At 40.8% G+C, this 23,491-nt stretch overlaps 2 protein-coding genes across 2 annotated transcripts; both read left to right on the forward strand.

The window, feature by feature from the left end:
- The first annotated feature begins 10,903 nt into the window (after positions 1-10,903).
- Positions 10,904-15,567, forward strand: LOC139657838 (5,6-dihydroxyindole-2-carboxylic acid oxidase-like). Its single transcript, XM_071535774.1, has 7 exons — positions 10,904-11,258; positions 11,505-11,827; positions 12,686-12,890; positions 13,831-13,998; positions 14,095-14,274; positions 14,510-14,656; positions 14,757-15,567. Exons 1-7 carry the CDS (start codon positions 10,904-10,906, stop codon positions 14,942-14,944), a joined length of 1,566 nt encoding a protein of 521 aa, XP_071391875.1. The 3' UTR covers positions 14,945-15,567.
- Positions 15,568-17,024: 1,457 nt separating this feature from the next.
- On the forward strand, positions 17,025-21,738 carry LOC139657847 (leucine rich adaptor protein 1-like). Its single transcript, XM_071535791.1, has 2 exons — positions 17,025-17,578; positions 20,062-21,738. The coding sequence occupies exons 1-2, from the start codon at positions 17,369-17,371 to the stop codon at positions 20,452-20,454; spliced, it is 603 nt and encodes a 200-aa protein (XP_071391892.1). The 5' UTR covers positions 17,025-17,368; the 3' UTR covers positions 20,455-21,738.
- The last annotated feature ends 1,753 nt before the right edge of the window (positions 21,739-23,491 follow it).

Consider the following 23,491-nt stretch of genomic DNA (forward strand, 5'->3'; position numbering starts at 1 on the left):
ATGTTTCATTGCTATTTGGTGCCATTTCTTCATAAATGTTGATGGTAGGTGTGTGTGTGCAATGTGTGATGAACACCGGTGCACCTACTTTAACTTCAATCATTTTGAAAGAGCCTTTAATTCCCACAGATGCCTGCATTTGAATTATGAGCACTTCTGTTTTGACCAAGGAAAAAAAACAAGAATACCAGACGGTGTGAATTCAGACAGCTCAGGTCTGGCCCAAATCCATCTAGTGACAGCACTTAAGCTCCTGTCTAGCTAGAAAGGTAAGAAACCAGTTTGATCTTTTGACTAAGGATTACAGATTGAATGGTGGAAAAAAAACAGGTGGATAATGCTCTACTTTTTGGGGTAGTTTCTCCTTGAATTGCTTGAAGGTTCTCAGTAGTATGATACAACTCGTAATTGGGTATATCCTCAGTGACAACAGTAAAAACCCCTGAGTACCAGAATTTACTTTAAATAAGGATTGAATTGATGTGTTAATCGAAATGACAGCAGCAGTATATGGATGCCATCATATTGTCACTTCCATAACATGTAAACAGATACCTACATTATACTTTTATATACCTTTTATGAACATGCTACAGGGAATACTGCAAATATTCTCCTGATCCAAAGGGCATGTCTGTTTGGTAAACAGAAACTTTTCAGTCAGAAAAAATAAAAATCCTGCAATGGTTGACTTCATCATGAGAAAATATTTAGCCTGTCTGGTGAAGCGGTAAATCCCTGGTTACATTGTTACATTGACTCTATTGCATTACAATGAAATCCCCTCTAGCAAGAGGGACATGTTATTATCACATCGGCTCTCATTGTTACACAAAACTGTACCGAGCATGGCTTTAGGATTTGGCATGGAAATTATCTGGACCATATATAGGTCCATAATAAGTTTGAAACTGCACAAATCACCAAAACGTAACCATATTGTCATTACAATATAAACGGTTATGTCTTTGTTCATGCTGTGCCAGTATATTAGTTATGCAGCATCCATTCATGCTGCAGCCTGTTAGTTACTCATGGGCTGCCACTACAGGTACACCCTCATGTTTTTGCCTGGGTTTCCTTGTGGTTAGGCTTAGTCTGGATATATTGGTTTTATCCCACTGCTGGAGTGTAAATAGGCATGCTTTTCTTTGCCCTTGCTTATTTTACAACCATACAGCAGCCTGTGTAATATTGCTTATGAACAGCCCTTTCAGGCACTCAACATTTATGTCATTCAACTTGCAGAAATACCACAATATTCTCTCTCTTTGTTATCATGTTCCAAGTTTTAAAAATGTGTGTTTTTTTAAGGAAATTTGGACCCTCCCCACTGCAAACCTCAGCAAATCCCCAATGGGTCCCAGAAACATCCTCGCCCCCCTTCCTCCTCCAGAGAGTGACTGTGATTCCAATTATGAAGAAATATGTACAGGAGATGGGCGACTGTCACAGGTCCCATGGAAATTTCATTTTAATTAATCTTGGGCAGAAATTGGCAGCTCGGGCATCACGACACTCATCACGGCTCCCTGAAGTAGATCCAATTTTCTGTCTCAATAGGCATTAAATTAGCAAGAACATTTCCACCGTCGTCACCCTTGCACGCATAACAAATGAAATACATTTGGCTACGTGACATAATGGAGTGCTAACAAATGACTCGCCACCCGAGCGACGTACAGGCAGACGGTGGCAGGTGAATCACGTTTGCCAGCACCTCATCACATCTGGGAGTGTTTAAGAGCAGAAATGTGCAGAGAGGCAGATTTGGGAAGGTGGAAATGGGGATGCAGACATTTCTGCTCTCTGTGTGAATTTCTTCCAGTGTGCATGTTGTCAAGGGACATTTCTGGGCTACTCCTGAGAATGCTGGGAAAAATTATTGAATGATGAGCCTTGTATGTTTCCTTTGAGATTAGCCGAAACACCTTGACTCGTGCCACGATTGTGGGAATATGCCAAGCTTGATTGACAATGTTTTGCCCTCACGTAGCATTGGCTCCATAATGATAAGCATTATAGCCTCTGAAGTTTATGCATGTGTTTACCTCAGCTGCATTTGGTCCCATTAGCAAGTAGTCTAGGCTGACTGATCCATATCATGTTTGAGATTGCCTTCATAAATTCAATCTGCTTGTCTGCGAGTGTTATTTTTTTTTCCAGGAAAGTAGGTCTACACCACCAGGATGTCATTATTCCAGAGAAACCTTGCATTGTTGTTGTGTTACGTGGTTGGACTGTTATCAAAGTTTACATCAGACCAAAGATGGGCTGCATCAACAGATCAATGCAACTCTATATTGAGAAGTTCTGATGAACTAATTTCCTTTAGAAAACTCGAAGGTAGGATGCACTTATCTATGAGGGAAATATTATTCAGTGTGGGCACAGATTAGCATGTTGCCAAATAAGTTTCAGCAAGTCTGTGAAAAGTTGGTATCAGTCGTAGAACATTCATTATCCCCAAAGTGACATGGCACAAAGAGAATATGACATTTTCGTAGAGACGCACAGACCTCAAATATGACTGTAATCAGTAGAGAAAGAGTCAGGAACTCATTTCAAATTTATTATATGTTCATGCATGCCTCACACCGACAGGCAGGGGTGCTTCCATTTCTGAAAACACTCTTGCCACATCAGTGTCTGGCTCTCATCCACCCACAGGCTGAGGTGATATTGCTCGATACTCTGAACGACACCACATATACAGTACCTGCATCTTAAAAAAAGAATCTCCCTCTTGCCAAGAAACAAAAAGTCTGAAATTTTCTATACATTGTGCGCATGGTGCCTGCCATCTGTCCAGAACAGGCTCAGTAGAATCCAGGTCAGGGAATTTACAAAGCCTTGTCCAAGGCCTTTGATCTTCTGTCTCTTTCTTCCAATCCCTTTGTTCATGGCGTCTGGGCTTTAGGTAGCTGCCTTGGGAAGCAACGTGTGAGGGGACACCTAATGAGGGTATCAGTAGGACCGGCAGTATCAGGAAAGACGGGGCAAGGTATATATGCTGTACACCTCAATATAGGGGTCACGTAAAATGTTTTGCAACAGCAGACAAGTATTTTCATGTGGTATTTTGTTCGGTAAAAGAAATACACCTGCAAAAATGATGAGCGTTTGCTGAGATAGTGAAGTGAAGCGAGTTCAAGTTAAAAGTTAAAACAGACAGAGGGGGACAGGAATGGTTAAAAATTAACCACAAGTTGTAAAACACTTAAAACACAAAGTAAGACATAAGGTAGAAGCAGTAAAATACCACATAACAAAATAAAATACCACAAGTAAAATACCATGAACTAAGAAATATGTACCATGGGGAGAAAACTAATTAGGTAGAAATTCAAGAAATTCAACAATGGGGCTTTGAAAATGATCCATGCAGCAGAAGGTTAATTTGGTTAAATTTCACTGAGTTATGTTTCTGTTCATTCATCAAATATGACTTATACTACCGCTGATGGTGCCTCACTGGTCCACTGAGTAACCACCAAGTCCCTTAGCTTTTCCCTAACCTTTCCCTTACCCAGCATAGGTTAACTTGAGAGCGCACTATTTTACAGCAAGGCTGTGCAGTGAGTGAGCATGCCTCAGCACAGCCTACATCCCTGTCATCACCCTGCTCTCTCTGGCATTTTAATTGGCCATGGCTGGCACAACCTTCCAACCCCAGTCGTTTCCCTACTACATCCTGGAGCAATGGTAGTATGGTGGTATTCCTCACCAATTATCGCGACTGTCTGCAATGATCTGCGAGACAACCGGCTCCCATTGAAATATCCTCACCTCTATCACTTACTTATCAATATCTTCCCTCATTTTCATACATTGGTGAAAAATTTATGAGGTAGAGCAAGGGATTGACAGAAAAATGATGCCCTTTCAAGAGGCTCCCGCAAGACTAATGACTGTTAAAAAGCAATCAAGTGGTAGCAGCAGTCTGGGCGGTAGATCTCTGTATTTTATTGCTAACGCCCGGTCATGGCACCTCTGCTGTTTAAATTATTGCTATGTAAATCACCTGAAGTGCTTTGGTATTGGAAAGCAGCAGATTTAAGATGCTGGTGCATGTGCTAAGTAGACAGTATCCCAATAGTCAAGGGGGCCTTCGTTTGAGGGACTAACTCCTGCTATTCATCAGCATGTCAGTCTACCTAGAGCTGGCACTACATTCTGAGAAGTTCCCTGGCGGAACAAATGAAGTTCTCTCTTCCTCACATACTTAAAATGCTTATTCTGAATTTCTGCAAACTGCTGTGAAGTAGTGCCTCAAAGTTCTCGACTAGTTAGTGGAGGAAACACTTTTACCTTACCTCTGCCTTACTGCTCATTCTTCCGTCTTTCTCATACTTCTCAATCTAAAAAAACCCTTGCTCGCTTGTTCCGATGTGAAGTAAATTGTCTTTTTGACACTGGTATTTGCAATGTAAGGGAAGAAAAGTGGACAATTAAAGTGCAAATGAGTCATTAAAGGCCCAATTTGTAATGGCAGTGTTGTGTCCTCTGTTAAAAGACTTGCACCCCCATCTACTGGCTTTGTTTACATAGTGATTTATTGGATTTAAGACATTTTTGAACTCTAAAATGTATTGTCTGAGCTTTTGACACAAGGTTTGACAGAATGTATGAGCTAAACATGAGTTTCCATTTACTTTAAGACTATAAAAGTTGTGTTTACATTCATAATGCTTGTAAAACAGGCATATTTCGAATAATAATTGGTTAAGAGAGTTCTTAAAAGCCTGCCCATTTTCCATTTTTCATCTACAAGTAAAATTCTTCAAGATAATATGCGAATATAACTAAAATGTATATGTGTGTATGTATAATGTACAGTATGTATAGAGTGGATAGGTCCCTACCCTGGATGGTTGTGAAGTGGGTACAGATCTTTACATGAGCTATCACTGTCCTCTGCTGGTTAAAATATTGTATTACCTTTCACAGGAGCATTGTCATCTACATTGTAGCGGTCCAAGTGTTGGTTTGTTCATAATGATGTGTGTTTCATGTTTTATTTTTATTTTGTTTAACACCAACTGTTCATTATTTGGGTATATTTGGATTTATTGTATTTGGTCCCTCTGCGCTCAGTGTGACAGGATTTGTGCAAACCGTAGTGCCAACCTGCAACATGATTACCCAGGGGAACTATTTTCTGGTGGAACTTGTGACTGTTAATATGCTTATCACAGAAAAAAACCTCTGTGAGAATTAATTGTTTTATTGTTAAAATGTCTCTGTTGTTTTGCCCAGCACACAGGCTCATACTTTTTCCAGGAGCAATGCATTCCCTTATTCCTCTGCTTATTTTTTATTCCCATGCCAGATATGCTGTGAAACTTAATGTTGCTTTGGTATTCAAGGATGCAGACAGATTTCTTGTCAGCACAAATATATGGATCAAGCCCATTGCAAAGAAGAAATGCTGTCAATATGAGTGCATATACCTCCATATCACATCCCTGGTCTTAGAATTACTTTTGAAATTTCATGTGAGGTAATAGGTAGGAAAGAAATAAAATAGATTTTTTTCCCTTGTTTTTGGCCCACGAGTTAGTTTTCAAGTTCCAACAAAACTTCATTTATAATTCATAATTGATACAGCTCATAATTGAGCTGTATTGTAGAAAATAGTAGGTAACTACTGCTGGCATGTCTGGCACAATTGCAAATTATGATATGCAGTTTTGAAATGTGTGCAAATGTGGTATTCACGTTGTGAATGAGTTTTTGGTTCAGTGTTAAATGAGTTTTCCAATCACCTACGTGTTTCTGTCTTCTGATTAACCTCCATGCCCAAGAAACTTGGGTAAATGAGCTCCCGCCGCACAGATTTCATCGCAGCCCCACAGTGCGTCATTGTTAATGGTCTTCTGATGGCTATTGTGCCTATGCAACCTTGCACTGCAGGGACTTTGAGAGCCATAAAGTGAAGATATGAAACAATAGGATGCAGTGTGCAGGGCAGACAGGGAGATAAGACCTTCTCCCTTCCCCCCAGGGCTTCAGTCATGAGCCTGCTTCATTCCATCAGCACAGCCTCCCGCAGGATCGCCCTCCATTCACTTTCAGTTCAATTAGGAAGTGAACTTTCCTCAGAATTCAAATATTTTCCCATGACAAGTTTTTCATTTTTAGTTCATAATGAAGTAATTACCAAGATATTATTTGGAACAAGATATCAAGTGGCAGTTTCAAATTATGTTTGAATTGATAGAATTGGAAGTGAATGGAGTCCACCTCTGGTACACTGTCTCAATTTCACAGTGAAACTAATATAAAGTGATCTTTATCTTTAACCATCTTTCAGATCATTATGTTTATATTACATCACATGGCAATCATGAGTCCAAAGATCAGTATTTCATCTCTGAATTTTTTTGTATAGGTAATACATTGTATGGAGCGCAAATCAATGTGTTTCTAGCTCAGCCTAATGTGAATCAAAGTTGTTTTTGTTTGGCCACATTCTTATGTTTTGTAGAGCATTTTATAGAAGTAGTCACAGGCTGCAACCATGTAGTCACATAACAGTCAGTCTTACACATACACCCCAAGAGATTTTTTTTGTCACTTTTACCCACATTTACTGAGAAGCAAATGCACATGATGACAAGCAGGAAAATAGTACAAAGATGCTGTGAAGGGAAAGAGAAAGGAGGACCACAAGGACTAGCAGGCATGGTCTGAGAGGAGAAGAGAAGAGAAGAGAAGAGAAGAGGAGAAGAGAAGAGAGACAGTTATATGAACGGCACGTAGATCTCCCTCCTAATGACTCCCACTGTGCCATTTTGACCAAAGGCAAGGATTACCATTAAGCCCCAGTCACATCTTCTCACATGATCCTCTATCCTGCCCAAGGTTTATTCACACGCATGCACACACACAAGCACACACAGAATAGTAGTGGTGCAGAACGGGTGGGGGGTTGAGGGGGGTTGAGGGGGGTTTGGAGTTGAGGGGGGTTTGGGGTGGGTGGGTGGGTGGGTGGGTGGAGGAGGGGCAATAAAAAAAAAAAAAAGGTTGCTTGCTTGGTCGGTCACGGGACGTATGCATGACATATATACACGTGTGGGACGCTAGCAGAATAATGCAGTAGGTTTCACAGCAAACATGAACCAAAATTTACCTATCTTTGTACATGATTATGTCTGCATTTGTGTGTGCCTGTGTGTTTGCATTTGTGTGTTTATGTAAAAGTATAGTAGACTATGAGTATATTCTTGTAGGTGCATATTTGTGTGTTTTCCACATGTCCACTTCAGCCATTAGATTATCATGTGAGAGGACATGACCACTGACCTTTTTAATGTTGCAGTGTTTACATGGTTGACCTCACCTAACCCTAAGCTTATATTTAGTTTTGTATTTGACCCAAAATGATCTCTTGGACAATGTTTTCACAGACCGAATAAATTGCTGAAATCTCGCATGACAACAAAGTCATTTATTTTTTTAATATAGCTATCTATCTCACTGTATTTCCAAAGAGTGCCGCTGCTTTGCTATTTGTAGTGTTATCAAAATAGGTTTGTATTAACTGTACATCATATTAATGTACACTCATTTGACACATTTATGGCCCAAAGTGAACAGAATGGAAATTTGGCAGGGAGACGGTAAACATAAAAGCTTTTTACAGACTTAATCAAAAGATAATCACTAAATAGCTGGCTCCAACTCTTCTGAATATGTGACCTTACAAAGACTGCAATGCATTTTCAGGTCAATAGCGCTTTCAATTATTAAATACTTCATGCAATACCATTACACTGATAAATCACATAAATTTAATTCAAGGCCACTATAGGACTATAGGACAAATGATTGATTACGGCAAATATTACAGTATTCCTCATCAAGGAATACATATTACAATAAAATAGTTTTTAAATGGATGTAGACTCAAGATAAATGGTGTTTAAATGATTGTAAAAATCTCTTTAAAAGCATGACACACCAATAGGCCTTTCACTGCTCCTCAAGGGGAACCTGGGAACTTACAAACATCAGGAATGTGGTTGTATTTTCAAATGTATTTCATGAGAATGAGCTTAGGGCTAGCTTTGTATAATCCTCATCGTCACGCCCCAATTATGAAGTGAAACAGCCAGCCTGGTATTATGATATCCAACGTGAAACACAAGTGACTGGGTTAAGAATCCTTCCTTTCCAGTATGTGGAAACACAGGTTAGAAAAAGCCTAAAACTAAAACCGGTATAAACTGCTGTGAAACTTATTTTCTGTGATGTATCTGTGGCGTACAGTTAAATTATAAAGCTGGATGATTTGTACAACACTTTTTACATCCAAATCATTAATATTGGCCACATCTTTCATCACATCTTTTTGTGAACAATGTGTTGGCCACAGTTTTGTTCCAGAACTAAACGGTTTACTTTTAGAGCGAACTGCATCAAATATCTCAGGACAGATCATTTGACAACTGCATTTCCTCGCCATTTCTTTTATTCAACATTTGGCTGCCAACCATTTGGGCTATTGACATTACTTAGTAGTGCCTGCTTTGCCATTTTTAAGGAATGTCAGTTCTCTGCCACTTTGCTCTTTCAGAAATGCCTGGTCTTTTGAAGTGAAGGCAGACACATGGTTATTTAAAGATAAGAAAACCTGACATTGAACTTTTTTCCTCTCCCAAAAGAACCCAACTGTATTTTGCCCACCATCATTCGAAATGTGAAGATGTGAAGCAGCCGCTTGCTAATTAGTGGGAGTTGATCCCCTTGAGGATCGCTGGTACTGTGCACATCCTCATTGTTATGAAATAATGACTAGCAATTAATGCAACCAAACAACTATTGTTTGTAGCATCAAATGCCCTCGGTGTAACCCTCTGTAAAGCTTGCAGTGTATTATGGGAAGAATGTAACTGCTATCTCTAAGACTTTGGGTGTTTTAAAAAGAGGCTGCTTTGCTGAACCTGCCCTAGATTCTGACCCCTTGGGGTTATTGCTGTAGGGTTTGTCAACAATAACAGTCAATCATTTTTTTCTATCACAAAATAGTCTTGAGGTTACAGTGGCAGCACACTGAAAATCAGGATTTTGCCACTGGTGTCGGAGGATGATTTGAAAAATCAAAGGTTTTTTTCATTTTCACCCCACTCCTTCACCTGAAAAACAATGAAGCAAATAAGCAAACAGCACACATGTCTCAGTGGCTGGAGGGACGATTGGAAGTAGAATTCAAATGAATGTTCAGTTCATGTAAAAAGTGAAGCAGGAAAAGAACTACATGATGGAAGCAGAGGAGACGGGGAATTATTTTCATATTGCTGTAAATCACTATAATTGAAAGCTTTTTCATCCTTGCTGACTCCACTTCCAACTGACATTCATCACATTGGATTAACATCTTGTAAAATATCATTTTGATTGGATACTGATGATACCCTTAAATTGAGTAGCTTTTTTTGAACAGTAGTTAATCCTTCTAAAAAAAATGTGTCCACTTTGCTAAATATTAAGACTTGCCTTGGCTGATATTGGCGCAGTAACCACAAATCATTTTAAAGATGGAGAACATTCATAAAACACCTTTCACCAGGTTTCTACCCAGTGTAAATGGATGTACTCAATATACCTCTAAAAGATATTGCTTTAGAGTAATTTCTGTTCACCACTATGTGTGTGTAAAAACACAGCAGGAAGCACACTGGAACAGTCTACAGTAACTCAAAACTAATGCAAAAAGTATAATCCAGGAGAAGAAACCATAGAAGAAATTCTCCATACCTACAGAAGTCCTGTCTTTTTGTGGAACACAGCCCCTCCTTGTTTCCATGCCTCACGTGCCGGTGGCAGCACAAGTAGCCTTGAGGTTCTTTGCTGCTCACAAGGAGAAAGGAGGGGATGAAGGAGGAGGTGGTGGTGGAGAGAGAGAGAGGGGGCGGGGGTGCATACTTTAGAAGTCAAATGACCTGAAATATGATCACTTTAATGAACACATGAACCTTGGAGGCAAATTCAACTAGATTCAATTCTGGCATTATAAATAATGCAAGGTATGGCTGTGGACCTGTTTTTACATTCAGACTGACAGAATATTCACTAATATCACAGTGTGGTAGCCTTGTATACACAAAATAACAAAATGTGTTCATTGTAAGAGTATACACTTACAATAGTGAATGCTGTAAGCAAGTCCCATATTGTGTGGCTGAGCGAGCAGCACTAATTTGATTATTTAAGTGGAACCACAAACACCTACTAGTGTGCCAATTGCCTCAATTTGTTATAGGCTATTACTTCATGGCAAATTGATTTTTTTATGCGCTCATGAGGCGTGTTAAAACGTTATAGTCCATGTAACAAACACAATAGCACACAAATTAAAGTTTATGGATAGGCCTACTCATTCATATCGTCTCTTATTGTATTATATTATAAAACAATTCTGTAGCCCAATTGATTACAATTCTTATATAGAATGTTAGACCTATAAATTTGTCAGATTCAGTCCACTACAATCCTCGAGTGTGTTTTATAAGAATAACACTGCATGACTGAATCACACTACCTAGCCCTCTTTCAATTTGTGTCCGGTAGGAAATATGATGTTATGTGATGGGATCACGCGGGAGTCAGAAAATCTGGGTAGTCATGCGCTAATCCGGTATTTAAGGTCGAGGGTTCAGTGGTGTGGGGCAATTAGAACCAGGGGCCCGGGCGCATGGGAAGGGAAGTTTTCTATCCACTGACTTGAAAGAGAAAGTAGCCTAATTGCTGATGTGTTGAAGTGATGTGATTTTCATTTTGGAAAAGGGCTTGCTTGAGTGCACAGTTGCAGGAGAGATACCATTTTGGAGGTGGCACAGTAGACAGAGTTGACTCTAAATCAGTGGCAGGCGTGCGTAAATTTGGCAACTTTTTGGATATGTGGAAGTGCGGCTTTTTGGTGCTGCTGGGCGCGGCGGCCGTGAGCGCTCAGTTCCCGAGGGAGTGCGTGGCACCGGAGAGACTGAGGAGCGGGGAGTGCTGTCCGTCACCGTTCGGCCTGGACAACGACCAGTGTGGCTCGAGCTCGGGACGCGGACAGTGCGTGTCCGTATCGGTGGATGCCCGCCCGCACGGCCCTCAGTATCCCCACGACGGACGGGATGATCGGGAAAGATGGCCTGTCCGTTTCTTCAATCGCACCTGCCAGTGCAATGGAAACTTCAGCGGCTATAACTGCGGTCGTTGCAGACACGGATGGACTGGGGTTAACTGTGACCAGCAGGTCGCCGTTGGTAAGTGCGCGTTCTCTTACGTTATTTTATTTTTAATGAGTGTGATTGGAGCATGAATAGATCAACAATGGCTGTCAAAAGTGATCAATTGGCTCAAGGACATGGCAATAAAACAGCCGGTTATGCGTAATTATAGTTTAATTGGCATATGCCTGTATGTTTTTTTTTTCCCCTGTCATTAAAACTCAGCCCTCATTAACGCATGACTGGTTACGTTAATCCCATTTTTCTCCGGCAATCCCCCAGTAAGGAGAAACGTGATGCTGCTCAGCGCGGATGAGAAGAGGGCGTTCGTGAACGCGCTGGATCAAGCCAAGCGCACGGTGCACCCGGACCTGGTGATCGCTACGCGGCGCTATCCGGAGATCTTCGGGCCCGACGGAAACACCATGCAATTCGAAAACATCACCATCTACAATTACTTCGTGTGGTCCCACTATTACTCGGTCAGCAAGACTTTCCTGGGTGCGGGGCAGGCGAGTTTCGGGGGAGTGGACTTCTCACACGAAGGGCCCGGCTTTGTCACCTGGCACAGGTTCCACCTGCTGCAGCTGGAGCGAGACATGCAGGTGAGATAGACTATTTTGAGGTACTGAGAAGTGGCCCACTGTGTTGTTCAGGTTTACTCACCTTTTTAGGATGACAAATCTTTCTGACATAAATTCATAGTATACATCATTGTAAGTAGTGTCAAACTGATTTAAGTTACATGGAGATAAGTGTGTGTGTGTGTGTCGGGGGGGGGGGGGGGGGGGGGGGGGCGTAAATAATGCTTTGTCAAGCCACTGGTGGTTTCGACGGCTTGTTTGTTGTGTTTAATGCTCTGCCCTACAGCTGTATTGGCTGGGAAATCATAATTGACCATACAATTTCATGCAATAATAAGCGAGCACTGCACAAAATGTGATTTTAAGCTTTGGTCTGAGCTTAGATTTAATCATGCACACCAGAGCGCCTGTTGGCCATTTGTTTCTCTTATTGCTGGCATATTGTCAACTGCAATTAAAATAATTATAATCCCAAAAAATATTGTTGTAACAAATAAATGCCATTTATTTTGAATCTATTCATGCATGGTGAATTAATCAATCTACTGTTGACATTGACTTTAAAGTGAAAATACAAATATGACAGTAGTCACTGGATTTCATACATTATGACTACATTTCATACATTAGACTTTATGGAGACTGTGACATTACCTAGGGTGGTTGTTGGGGATAGGGATACATTTTCTTACTCACAGCAGCGCTATGAAATAAAGCCCATTTATGTGTAGAAACATTCCACAATGTCAGCACCTCCAGAAAGTGTTGTTTGCTTAAATCACAGGTTAAAACCTTGGTTCTCTGGATTCTAGCCTTAAGGAGCATTCACATTCACAAAGAGTGATTTACTGTAACTGTCACTTTATTTTAAACAACCAGGACATGCTGCAAGAGCCATCCTTTGCCCTGCCCTACTGGAACTTTGCCATCGGTGGAAGCACATGTGACATCTGTACAGACGACCTGATGGGAGCCAGGAGCAGCTTTGACATGAACAGCCTGAGCTCCAACTCAATCTTCTCCCAGTGGAGGGTCATCTGTGAGAATGTAGACGACTATGACACTCTGGGAACCATATGCAACAGTAAGACTATCGTGCCCTACAGTGGCTATCACTCCCCTTCACTGATTTTACAGCAATCCTCCATGGAATTTCAAAGACCAGGCATCCCAACACCTGACATAAATGTGAGGCAGAAAAATAGAACAAATTCATCCACAGCCCTTACTCTCCCACTAAACACACCACAATAAATGAGAAGCAGGTTGGACTTTTAGTCATATGGACATTTCTCGCAGGCAAAGCTGCTCTGAGGAAGAAATAGGCTAATCTCACTGGTTGAGTCCAACCTAAATGGGTGGAGCCAAAGGACCACAGTTTTTATGGCTAAGTAAAATCAGACTAAAGCCCAGTGAAAAAGGCAAGGGGTAAGAGAGGAGGAAGCTAATAATACGAAGCCTAGCACTCTTGATACTGACAAAAAATAAATAAATCTAGCCAAGTTATCTATCTTAACTAGTTAGCCTAGCTGACCTTTCAAGTTCAAACTAGTCATACTAGCCTAGCTATCTAGGTAACCCACCTTCCAAAATCATTAGTGCCATGGTCACAAATGAATGAAAAAAGAGAAGTCATTGCCATTTCTATTTTTTTATTCCCTCTTTGGATTTCAAGGTTGCCAGTTAGCTAACTTGTGCTCAGAAAACCATGGTCCTTTGGCTCTGCCCATCAAGGTTCAACTCAACCAATACGATTATTTCTGCCTCCAGAGCTTTTCTGAAATGTTTGGATAACTAAAATTCCAATCTGCAAATGGCAAATGTTTTTGCATGGCAAAGTGCTTATCTTTGTGACTGGTGTGTAGGAAAAGTCTGTCTGTCAGGCATATCCACATCCATCTTCCTCAGAAAGTCTTCAGATACTGGATTTAACATTTGTATTATTTTGCTCTTCAACTGAAGACAAACTGCGCTATAAACCCTTATCCAATTATATTTGGATTTCTTCCACTGTCTCCTCCCAGGCACTGAGACGTCTGCTATCAGGAGGAACCCAGCGGGAAACGTCAACAGGCCGATGGTCCAGCGTCTCCCTGAGCCCCAGGACGTGGCTGACTGCCTGCAGGTTAACACTTTTGACACGCCGCCCTACTACTCCACCTCCTCCGAAAGCTTCAGGAACACCATTGAAGGTGTGTGTGTGTTTGTTCATGTACTGTATATGTGCGCTGAATTTATTTTATGTCTCTCTCACACACATTTAATACACACTCATATTGTGTCGGCAGGGTACAGCGCCCCCCAGGGGAACTATGACCCCGTGGTGAGGAGCCTCCACAACCTGGCCCATCTGTTCCTGAATGGGACGGGGGGACAGACTCACCTCTCCCCTAACGACCCCATCTTCGTCCTGCTCCACACCTACACTGACGCCATCTTTGACGAGTGGCTGAGGAGACACAGTCCAGGTATTTCAGCCACCAAATCTGACTTTCAAAACCACTTGTTCTTTATATTTTCCAAGTCGTACTTGGTCAATGTATTTGCGTTCCTAATAGATTTTCACCAAATATACACTGAATGAGGTCAATTATAGCAAGGTTATTGCATGGTAAAGCACTGTTTTTTAGCTGATGCTGTATTGTTGGCATGGTAAGCTATTGTTTGGTGGCAGGCTAAGTTAAAGTTCCCAATGCTTTACAGATTCAGTTGTGTACCCCGAAGAAAATGCCCCCATTGGTCACAACAGGGGCTACAACATGGTGCCTTTCTGGCCTCCTGTCACTAACGCTGAGATGTTTGTGACTGCCCCGGAGAACCTTGGCTACTCTTATGAGGCTGTATGGCCAGGTATGAATTTCGGATTACTTCTCAGTCTCATTATATTCCGTCACTGTCTTTGAATAAGTCCAGATGATAGGATAATAATCATCGACTTCTACCGTTCTAGGCCAAGCTTTGACTGTGACTGAGATCATCACCATCACAATTGTCGCTGCCCTTGTGATTGTTGCGGTCATTTTTGCTGCCACCACATGTGCCGTGCGTGCCAAGTCTTACAAGATGGAGGGCCGCCAGCCTCTGCTCGGAGATCAGTACCAGCGTTACGACGATGACAAAAGCCAATCTGTAGTCTAGGATCAGCGTTCAAGCATCAGCCTCGGCTACGCGCCTCTTCTCTTTCCTTACTTTTGTACTGACACGCAGCTATGCAGTTTGTTAAAGCCTGAATCTGGGGGTTTCATTTGTATATCAATAAAGAACATACGCACATAAGTTCTTGAACGGTACAAGGTGCTGATAGAAAATAATCTTTTTGCAGCATTCATATCCCACTATGACTCAAGGTACATTTTATTCTCATGTTTGTTCTCGTGCGTTCCAACATCCGGGTAAATCAATCATGGGTAAAGGTATTTACATTCTTTAAGGGTGCATCTTTACGATGGAAGATAATCTCTCTGCAATTTCCATATCTCACCTGTCAGGCAATTTATAAATGGAATGTGTCTTCAATCCAATAAAATTAACATGAACAAAGGTGGGTGTTGGGGCCATATTGGTGCCACAGGTGGCGCTGTAGTTGGGCCTTTAACAGAAATTCATGTTCAACCATTTGAAATTGGGCTTTTGGTGTCACCAATGTTGCATTGCATCCAGTCTTGCAGACAATTATACAGTATATTGTGCCTTTTAGTTTAATGTTCTTGTATTGCTATAATTCCACAGTGCCTTGATGTAAGAAATGTAGACATTCTGACAGGGATTCAAGATGTTATGTAAATTTGTAAACACAGTTCAAAGTGACAGAATTATTTGAAATGAGGTAATAAATGCGAAAATAATTAAAATCTTAATCTTACAATCTAGCAATCCTGCCATATGTTTTATATCACACTCTTTCTGTGTTTTTACTGTCTTTAGTTTAGTTTAGTTTAATTGCACAGTCAGAAAAAACAGAAGTGAAGCAATAAAATAGTGACAAAATACAAATATACTGTCCATGTAACAGCTAACATTCCCAAACTAAGCATACAAACGCTTATACTGTAAATATACGGTATTTAACTGTCCCCCTTCCAGCAGATTGGAGCTGTGTTACCCACAAGGGGGTGCAATAGTTCAATCTCTGAAACTCTTCCCCATTCCTTGTGGAAAGCTGCACTTGTTGAGTGAATGAAAAGTTAGTAATATGCTTTTTTTTATATTATGCGTTTAGATAAATTGATTTGTCATGACCTGAACTGTTTAATTGTTTATAAATGAAGATGAAGATTAAATCAGGGGAAATCCATCCATGGTGACTCAGAAGAAACGAAGCTGCAGACGTCCGGAATACTCAGGAGGCTGCAGTCCTGTGACCTCACTGAACTCTGTACTCACACAATACCGCCTTATAAATAAACACATTTTATTTAAATGAGTTAATGGCCTGTTATGTTTTTACATGTATACATTTGCCAAAATGCTGCTGGGTCTGGATGCATGTCAAATGATTAATGGATCTGGAACTTTTTTCTCAAACTCATGCGCACACGCAGTGGTTTATTCGGCTTTTACGCACAGATGTTGCGCATTGATATCGAAGTATTATCTTGATGTGACAAAACCCAGGCGCAAAAATACATTTACATACATTTTAACAGCATGTTATGTATTGACATATATGGAAGCTACATACATTTGGCGGAAATGTATGTCAATATTTAAAAGAAAAAAGGACATTTTCATGTATGTTCACCATGTCTTTACAGAAATATATTTTCCCTAGGATATATTATCGAGGAGTGTATATATCCCAGGATACACTATTTATTTAAAATATTTGCTGATGTTTTAAAATATATGTGCTTATCCCAGGATACATTATGCATATATACATTTAGCCTAATTACATTTTGAAAAAGCCTGTCAGGATATATTACTTATAAATTTACTCAGATGTCAGTCTCCGTATATGGCCTTCATTGGCCGCGCCCCATATGGTTTATGGTTTACATACTTAGTCCTTTATATTAATTTCTATGGAGGATATTTGGCCGGGGGGGGACTCTGATGTCCCGGTGTTGTGCCAAAGTTTGTATCTCCTCCAAAATGTTTTTCCTGGCTTAGGGGAAACAACTTTTGTCCCACCTCACCTGTCTGGTGTCTGGTTTCAGGGGAAGCTCCGCTTGGGAGGGTCTAAGCAAAGCACGTTGTCATTAAACTGTCTGTCCCATCTACTGGCCAGACGCTTCAATGGGAGCTTTAACTGAACCACTATAGCGCTGTAGTGGACCTGGTCATTTCAAGTGTCTTTACCTGACATTGTTGCCGTGGACTGACTGAATACTTGAAGTTGTGAGTAGAGCGTGTTTGGCACAACCTTTTCCCACCGACTTGGCTTCTTTGCTCGGTTACTTTGAAACTGCTCGTCCTGGATACAACTAGTTCTCGTCTCCGTCCGTCGTCCCCAGCAAGTCATTGGGAGCATTTCCGAGGTCGGAGCCCCGTAATTTGCTGTACTGCCTGCTCCAAATCACACAGTGAAAACATATAATTTCCCCGGCATTTACCTCTGCCATGGACGAGGACAACGTCGTGCCTGATTTTAAGGATATTGAGACAAAGTTGGGTCGCAAAGTCCCCGATAGTCTCATTCGCTCTCTCGTGGGAGGAAAACATCACGACAAGCACGAGAAGTCAGCGGCACCGCATCTCGTGAAGAACCGTGCGAGTTCTGCCGACTTGAAAAGACTGGAGAGCAAAATGTTATTCTTGAAGCAAGAAATGGTGAGTGGTTCTTTCTGTATCCCACTTAATTGAATGAGCAGTTAAGAAAAGGTCACAGTAGCTGCTGGGTTTTAGGGAAAAGCTGCCAACACTGGTTCCTGAGCCATAACTCCTCCACTGTATGCTACAAACCATATGGCATATGGGGCACCGCCAAGAAATAATGGCGCACGCCCATGTTTATGTTCATTTTCAGCTTTCTATTAAAAGTTCACCGACTTGTAATTTGAAGGGAGGTCACTGCATGTGAAGAGACTTGCTCTCAATTGTCCATATGCCAATGCTGTTCTTTACTTTACAAAACCAAGGTACACAAGTAAGGCCTTAAATATATAAACAGACTAACTAGCATTGTTATTTAGTATAGTTTTATTTCTGGTAGGTTTTAACTGACATTATTGCTGTCTGTAATATGGCTACTGTATTGCATTCACTGGCAGCCTAGCCCTGGGTGCACAGGAAATGCAAAACAGGTCTTTGTGTCAACATGTGATTGTTAAATGTAAAAATCCAGTGATAAGTGTCCTGCCTCATTCTTCCAGAAAGTACTGTGAAACCACCCAGTTGGTGAGAGCCATTCACACCTGCTCACTACAGCAGTTCTTTGTTGATGAACCATCCTCACCTCAGTGAAAAACCCTCTCCCTTGTGATTGAAATTAATCAGTGAAATGTGCTATGGAAACCAATTCTGCCTGTATATTTACCTTTTCATGATTACATGTTTTTATTTTCTAACACACACTAAGAAAGATTCCACAAATTGTTACATAGCACACTTAAATTGCAGCCTTATTTGACCCAGAGTCACAGCATAACCCCCATTTCAAGTCTAAAGGTCACTAAAGGTATTAGGATTCCTGAGCAGATGGCCAAGTTGACCGAGTTTTGCAGACTATAGTCGGGCTGTTTAGTGGCCGACTAACCAACTGAGGACAACTGCAGGCCTCAGAGTGAGACTTTGTGTTGTTGTGTTTAGTTTTATATATCAATGTAAGGGCTGAATGAGACCTGCGATATGGTCACAGATCTGGAAGATGCACATTTTGTTTTTGAAAATGTAACAGCCTATGCCTTTGTATTGATCAGCTAATCTTATTTCTCACGCTGACTTCTCAAATTTACCAAAAATTATGCTGAAATTGAACTGTTTTCATCTTGGAAAAACCCTAAGATCGGAGTGTAATTCCATTATCGGTCTCCTGTCGCCGTGTATTGTTGACGTCTAATTTGGGCCATCTTGGGCTTTTATGCTGCTGTCACTCCTTAAACCTACAGCTTAATCTCTAATCCAATCAGACAGCTCTTCTCTGGTGTGCCTGGTCAGGGTTGGCCCACTACCAGACAATCACACCCATGCCACACTATAGTGATAGCAACACTGTGTTGCTATAAGCGCCACAATAATTTGTAGCCTGTCAAACAAGCAAAGTAACATGGATAAATTCTATTGAATAAAGTAGCGCAGGCAGTGTTGAACAATATTAGGAACCAACCTTTATTAGCTTTATCTATTATCCTAAATAATAAAACATGTCATCTTGTAGGTTCAATATCATTACCCAGTACACTAAAAATTATGCAGCACTAATCGTGTTTGCTAAGCTCATCTTGTGATACCCACCCATTGGTTCGATCTCATTAATATGAGATGGCTATTTGGAGTAAATTTCCAGTTTGGCTCCATCTGCTTGGCTTGCATATGTGCATAAAGCGGGTGGCTACGCTCACAAAACAAACACACTGCCGGCATTATGAGCTAAATGGAGGCCGGTTGCAAATCCACTTCCCAAGAAAGGCTGTTTTATCAAGCCAGCTGTCTGGAACATTGTATCGGCCCTGTCAGCCCCCATCTGGCTTAATGTGTTTTGACTGCGGTTGGCTGTTACTACTGTCCATTTACACATTTCTCTGGGTGTTTGTCACTAGCTAGAGGCAGGGGAATCCTTTTGAATGGCACCATAGGCTGACCACTTCCATCCTCAATCAATGGCATAGTTGTCATGGAAGGGAGTTCAATCAATGGCCATTCTGTCTATAGTAGGCATATCATTCAGCACCATGGAAACCCTTTACTGACTATGCCATTACATGAGAAGTACAAGATACAAGTCCTTTTCCAGGGCCATATATGCCTACTTTTATATTATGTCTCTTTCTTCCACAAGCAGGCTTGATAGTGTCAATGAAAACAGCATATCGTGTGCTGTCCATGAGTGGAATGCAAACAGCAGCTTATCTCTTTTGTTCATAAATAGCTAAGACTCATTTTCAAGTGTTACAGGGGAATTGACTAATGCTTTCTCATGCAGTGTGTCAGCAATGACAGTAAGAACCATTATGTTTTTATGAACGCCTTGTATTCCACTTACGTTTTGATATGAGAACATACTGTGTCATGTAATGGAAATACCAGCTGTGTTAAACACTTGATCACCCTTACATGCCCTCTCCTGATGTGAGTGTTCTCTTTCCAACACACAGGCGCATCTGCGAGCTATTGATGTGAAGCTGATGCAGCAGCTTATGTCAATCAACGAGGGCATCGAGTCCATCCGCTGGATGATAGAAGACAAAGGAGGTGCAGCCAGCCAAGAGGGCAGCCTGACAGGCAGCCTGTACAGCCTCTCAGACAGCCAGGACGGGACTTCACTGCGAGGCAGCTTCAACAGTTTGAATGATGCTAACAGCGACGGGCTAGATGGTATATCTGTAGGTAGCTATCTGGATACTCTAGCAGAGGACCTCCCAGACCAGCCGTCACCCACGGACCTCGACTGTTTTGTGGAAAAAAAAAACGTAATTGATGGCGATACTTTCAGCAAATCGCCACTGAAACTCAGGGTGGAATCAGACGAATACTACTGCTTTGGATAACGATGATAAGCTCAATGTGGTGATTGCAGAGACTACTGAGATATTTTGTGGAGAAAGATTTACAATACGTACATGTTCTTCACTTTGGCAAATTAACACACTTGACAGACTTTTTTTTTTTAGGTCGCCACATGCTCCACATTTTTCTGATGTCATTTCACAGCGACACCAAAGTGGGTGGCAAGACTTGCTGAATGACTCATATTACTTTTTAACTTGAAACCAATTTCCTTATGTTCCTCATAAAACCATTGCCACTTAATGTCACATCAAATGCAAGGGAAAACACCTTAATTTTTTATGTCTTAATGTTTTAATGTGCAGATTGATTAAACTGAAAAAAAGATGCTGTATGATGCACTAAAATTATATTTATTGCAAGGACATTCTTACTCTGCTCCAATACCGAACCTTTTTCACTTTTACGTATTGGCTTAAAAACATTTAATGAAGAATGGGTTCATGAAAGCATCAATTTCAGTACTAACTCAATGTCACAGTTACGCACCACAGTGAGATGGTTCCTGCAAATTGTTCCTCTCATTGACACACCAGTCCTGCAATGTCAACATCTGTGGAACTGCCGGTTCCTTCCTTTATCTGTGGCAAATTCAATTTGGACTTTGCAGTGGGTCAGCCACAATCAGCTGATCTAAGCAAAGGAGTAGATTAGGATTTAGCAGCCATTTGGAAAATTAAAAATTTCATGCTGTGTGAATAGAGAGGGTGAGCTCTTTTAAGTAGCAAAACAAAGTGGTTTGTAGAAGTGTTACAGCAAGTGCAATTTGTTTCCATGCCAAATTCTGAGCACCATCTCTGTCTTCAGCTTTTAATTTTTCACTTTAATGTTTTGACTGATGGCATTAAATGTTATACCTCAGTCAACACTACTAGAATTTTACGAAATGTAGTTTTAACTACAAGAGATTAGTTGCTTATTCAAAGCACAGATACTTGATTGATTGAATACCAAAGCAATTTGATTGTATTACAGATAATTTAGGCCTGAGGCAACACATGTTAATGCCAGATGGAAGATGTGTTCATGGTGGACATATGTCAAACACATGTTTGCTTATAGTGGGCACGTTTTAAAGCTAGTTCACTGTTGTCAAATGTTTGACTGAAGTTTTAACAAAGCTATTTCTGTACAAAAAACAATTATTCTAGCTTTAAACTCCGTTGATGTGTATGCCATGTGTGTTGTGTATATATGCTGCCTACTTTTAAAAAAAATATTTTAGTAATTGCTGAATGGTATGTTGGGGGAATGAAATAATATATTGTGAGTTTCTTCTTTCTCACGTTGTGTAATTCTTTTTTTATTCCCAAAAAACACCTACACATAATCTTAACTGTCGGGTAATTGTCCATTTTTGGACATAAAAACAAATTTTTCACTGACCCCATTATGGAATCCTAATGAGACGGAACGTGAACATTGTGGTGCTTTCCTGTCTTGGTACATTTAAGTTAGAATAATCTTGTAATAATCGAGTCGCAACTTGTGGTGCCCTGTGTAATGTGGCATGGAAAATTGCCCTCATTAAGTCAGTTTGTTACCCCACATCACATTACTGAGAAAACACAAAACTAGGAAAGTCATTACGAATTCTAAATTCAGAAAATGACCGCTTATTTCGCCCTCTAAAAATCCCTCAAACTATTAGCAGAGGAAGGCCATTTGGGCTAATATTTGGGAGGGTATAGCAAGACTTATCACAGACAAGGAATCCTGTTACCGTGTAAAAGGCCTTGAGTATCTCTCATCTGAGTGCAATGCTTGAACACCAATGAAGAATGGGACAGAATAGAGTAGAAATACCAGCCACACAGCCTATTTTATTGCATGTTATTTTTGTTTTTATTCATCTCACTGGCTTCTTTCAGTGTTTCCTGGGATAATTGAAGTTCCAGACAGACAGTTTACAGGGAAAGCCATTATTAGAAAGTTGAGACCCCTGGTGTCTATGGCCAGCAAATAAACGAGTGGCCATGGGGCGTACTTCAGCAGTTCCCAGAGTAGGATGACACCCTCTTTATTCAGCCTGACACCGGACCTTGGCTTTGGAAATGTTGCCTTGTTAGATTAGTCATGATTTATTCACCTCTTAATGAGACTTCCATAAAGCTCTCTCACCTAAGGCTCTCACAGTATTTGGGATTGGTTTCAATCAAAGCATGAATGGAGGATTTTGTAGATGTTTTGTGGCAGCCTTCTTGCATAATATGGAATGCATAAAATACCCACATTTTACTATTAATGGAAAGACTGGACACAAAAGGACGCTTTTCATTATTCATCAGTCCCACACAGATATAATCATTCTATTTATCCGGGTGCATTAAGCATACTTGTAACTTTGTCTCACTTGAAGTGCAAAGCAGCTTTATTTGGTTTATGCTGCCTTTCCTTATCTTTCCCTCCCAGAGCCTTTGGCACGCTTAAGCTCCCTGTCAAGCTAAACCAAGCTAAAGGCACTAAACCAAAGAGCCTTGTGAATGGCAGCATGACCTCCGTGTCACCGATTCAATTAAAAGCACAAAAAGTTGTCTCAAATACTTACAATTTCATGTTTTAACAAATTTAACCATGTAATCAGTGATTATAGCGTTGTATCCCTTAAGGAAAAATGTTGAAACTAGACCTAGTGGCCCTTGAAGTAATCGGACATACAGGACAGGTTCTGCAAGTTTATGTTGTAATAGCTTTGAGTCATAATTCCTTAGAGCTGCATGGTAGGCTACACATGAACAGAAGTTGCCTTTTGGGTCTTCCTTGGTCTTATAAATGTACTTCTCCTTCATGAAAGGCAGATCCATTTAACATCTCTCATAGTCTTTGTGATGAATACAAATGTTTGCGACAAAATGTGTCATCTTTCACCAGATCATCCGCTGTCAAGTCTGAAAATACAGACACAGCTTAACAGTGCTTCAGCTGCTAGCTTAAACATGTTAACTGTGCAAGGTTTTTTGTTACTCCAAGCATGGAGTCGCTTAAGTAAAACATGTACGATTTAAATGTTCACCTTAA

The sequence above is a fragment of the Centroberyx affinis genome, unplaced genomic scaffold (assembly GCF_046629955.1).
Source record: "Centroberyx affinis isolate AG114_WGS23_722 - 3 ecotype Tasmania unplaced genomic scaffold, CSIRO-AGI_Caff_v1 ptg002764l_1, whole genome shotgun sequence".
NCBI lineage: Eukaryota > Metazoa > Chordata > Actinopteri > Beryciformes > Berycidae > Centroberyx > Centroberyx affinis.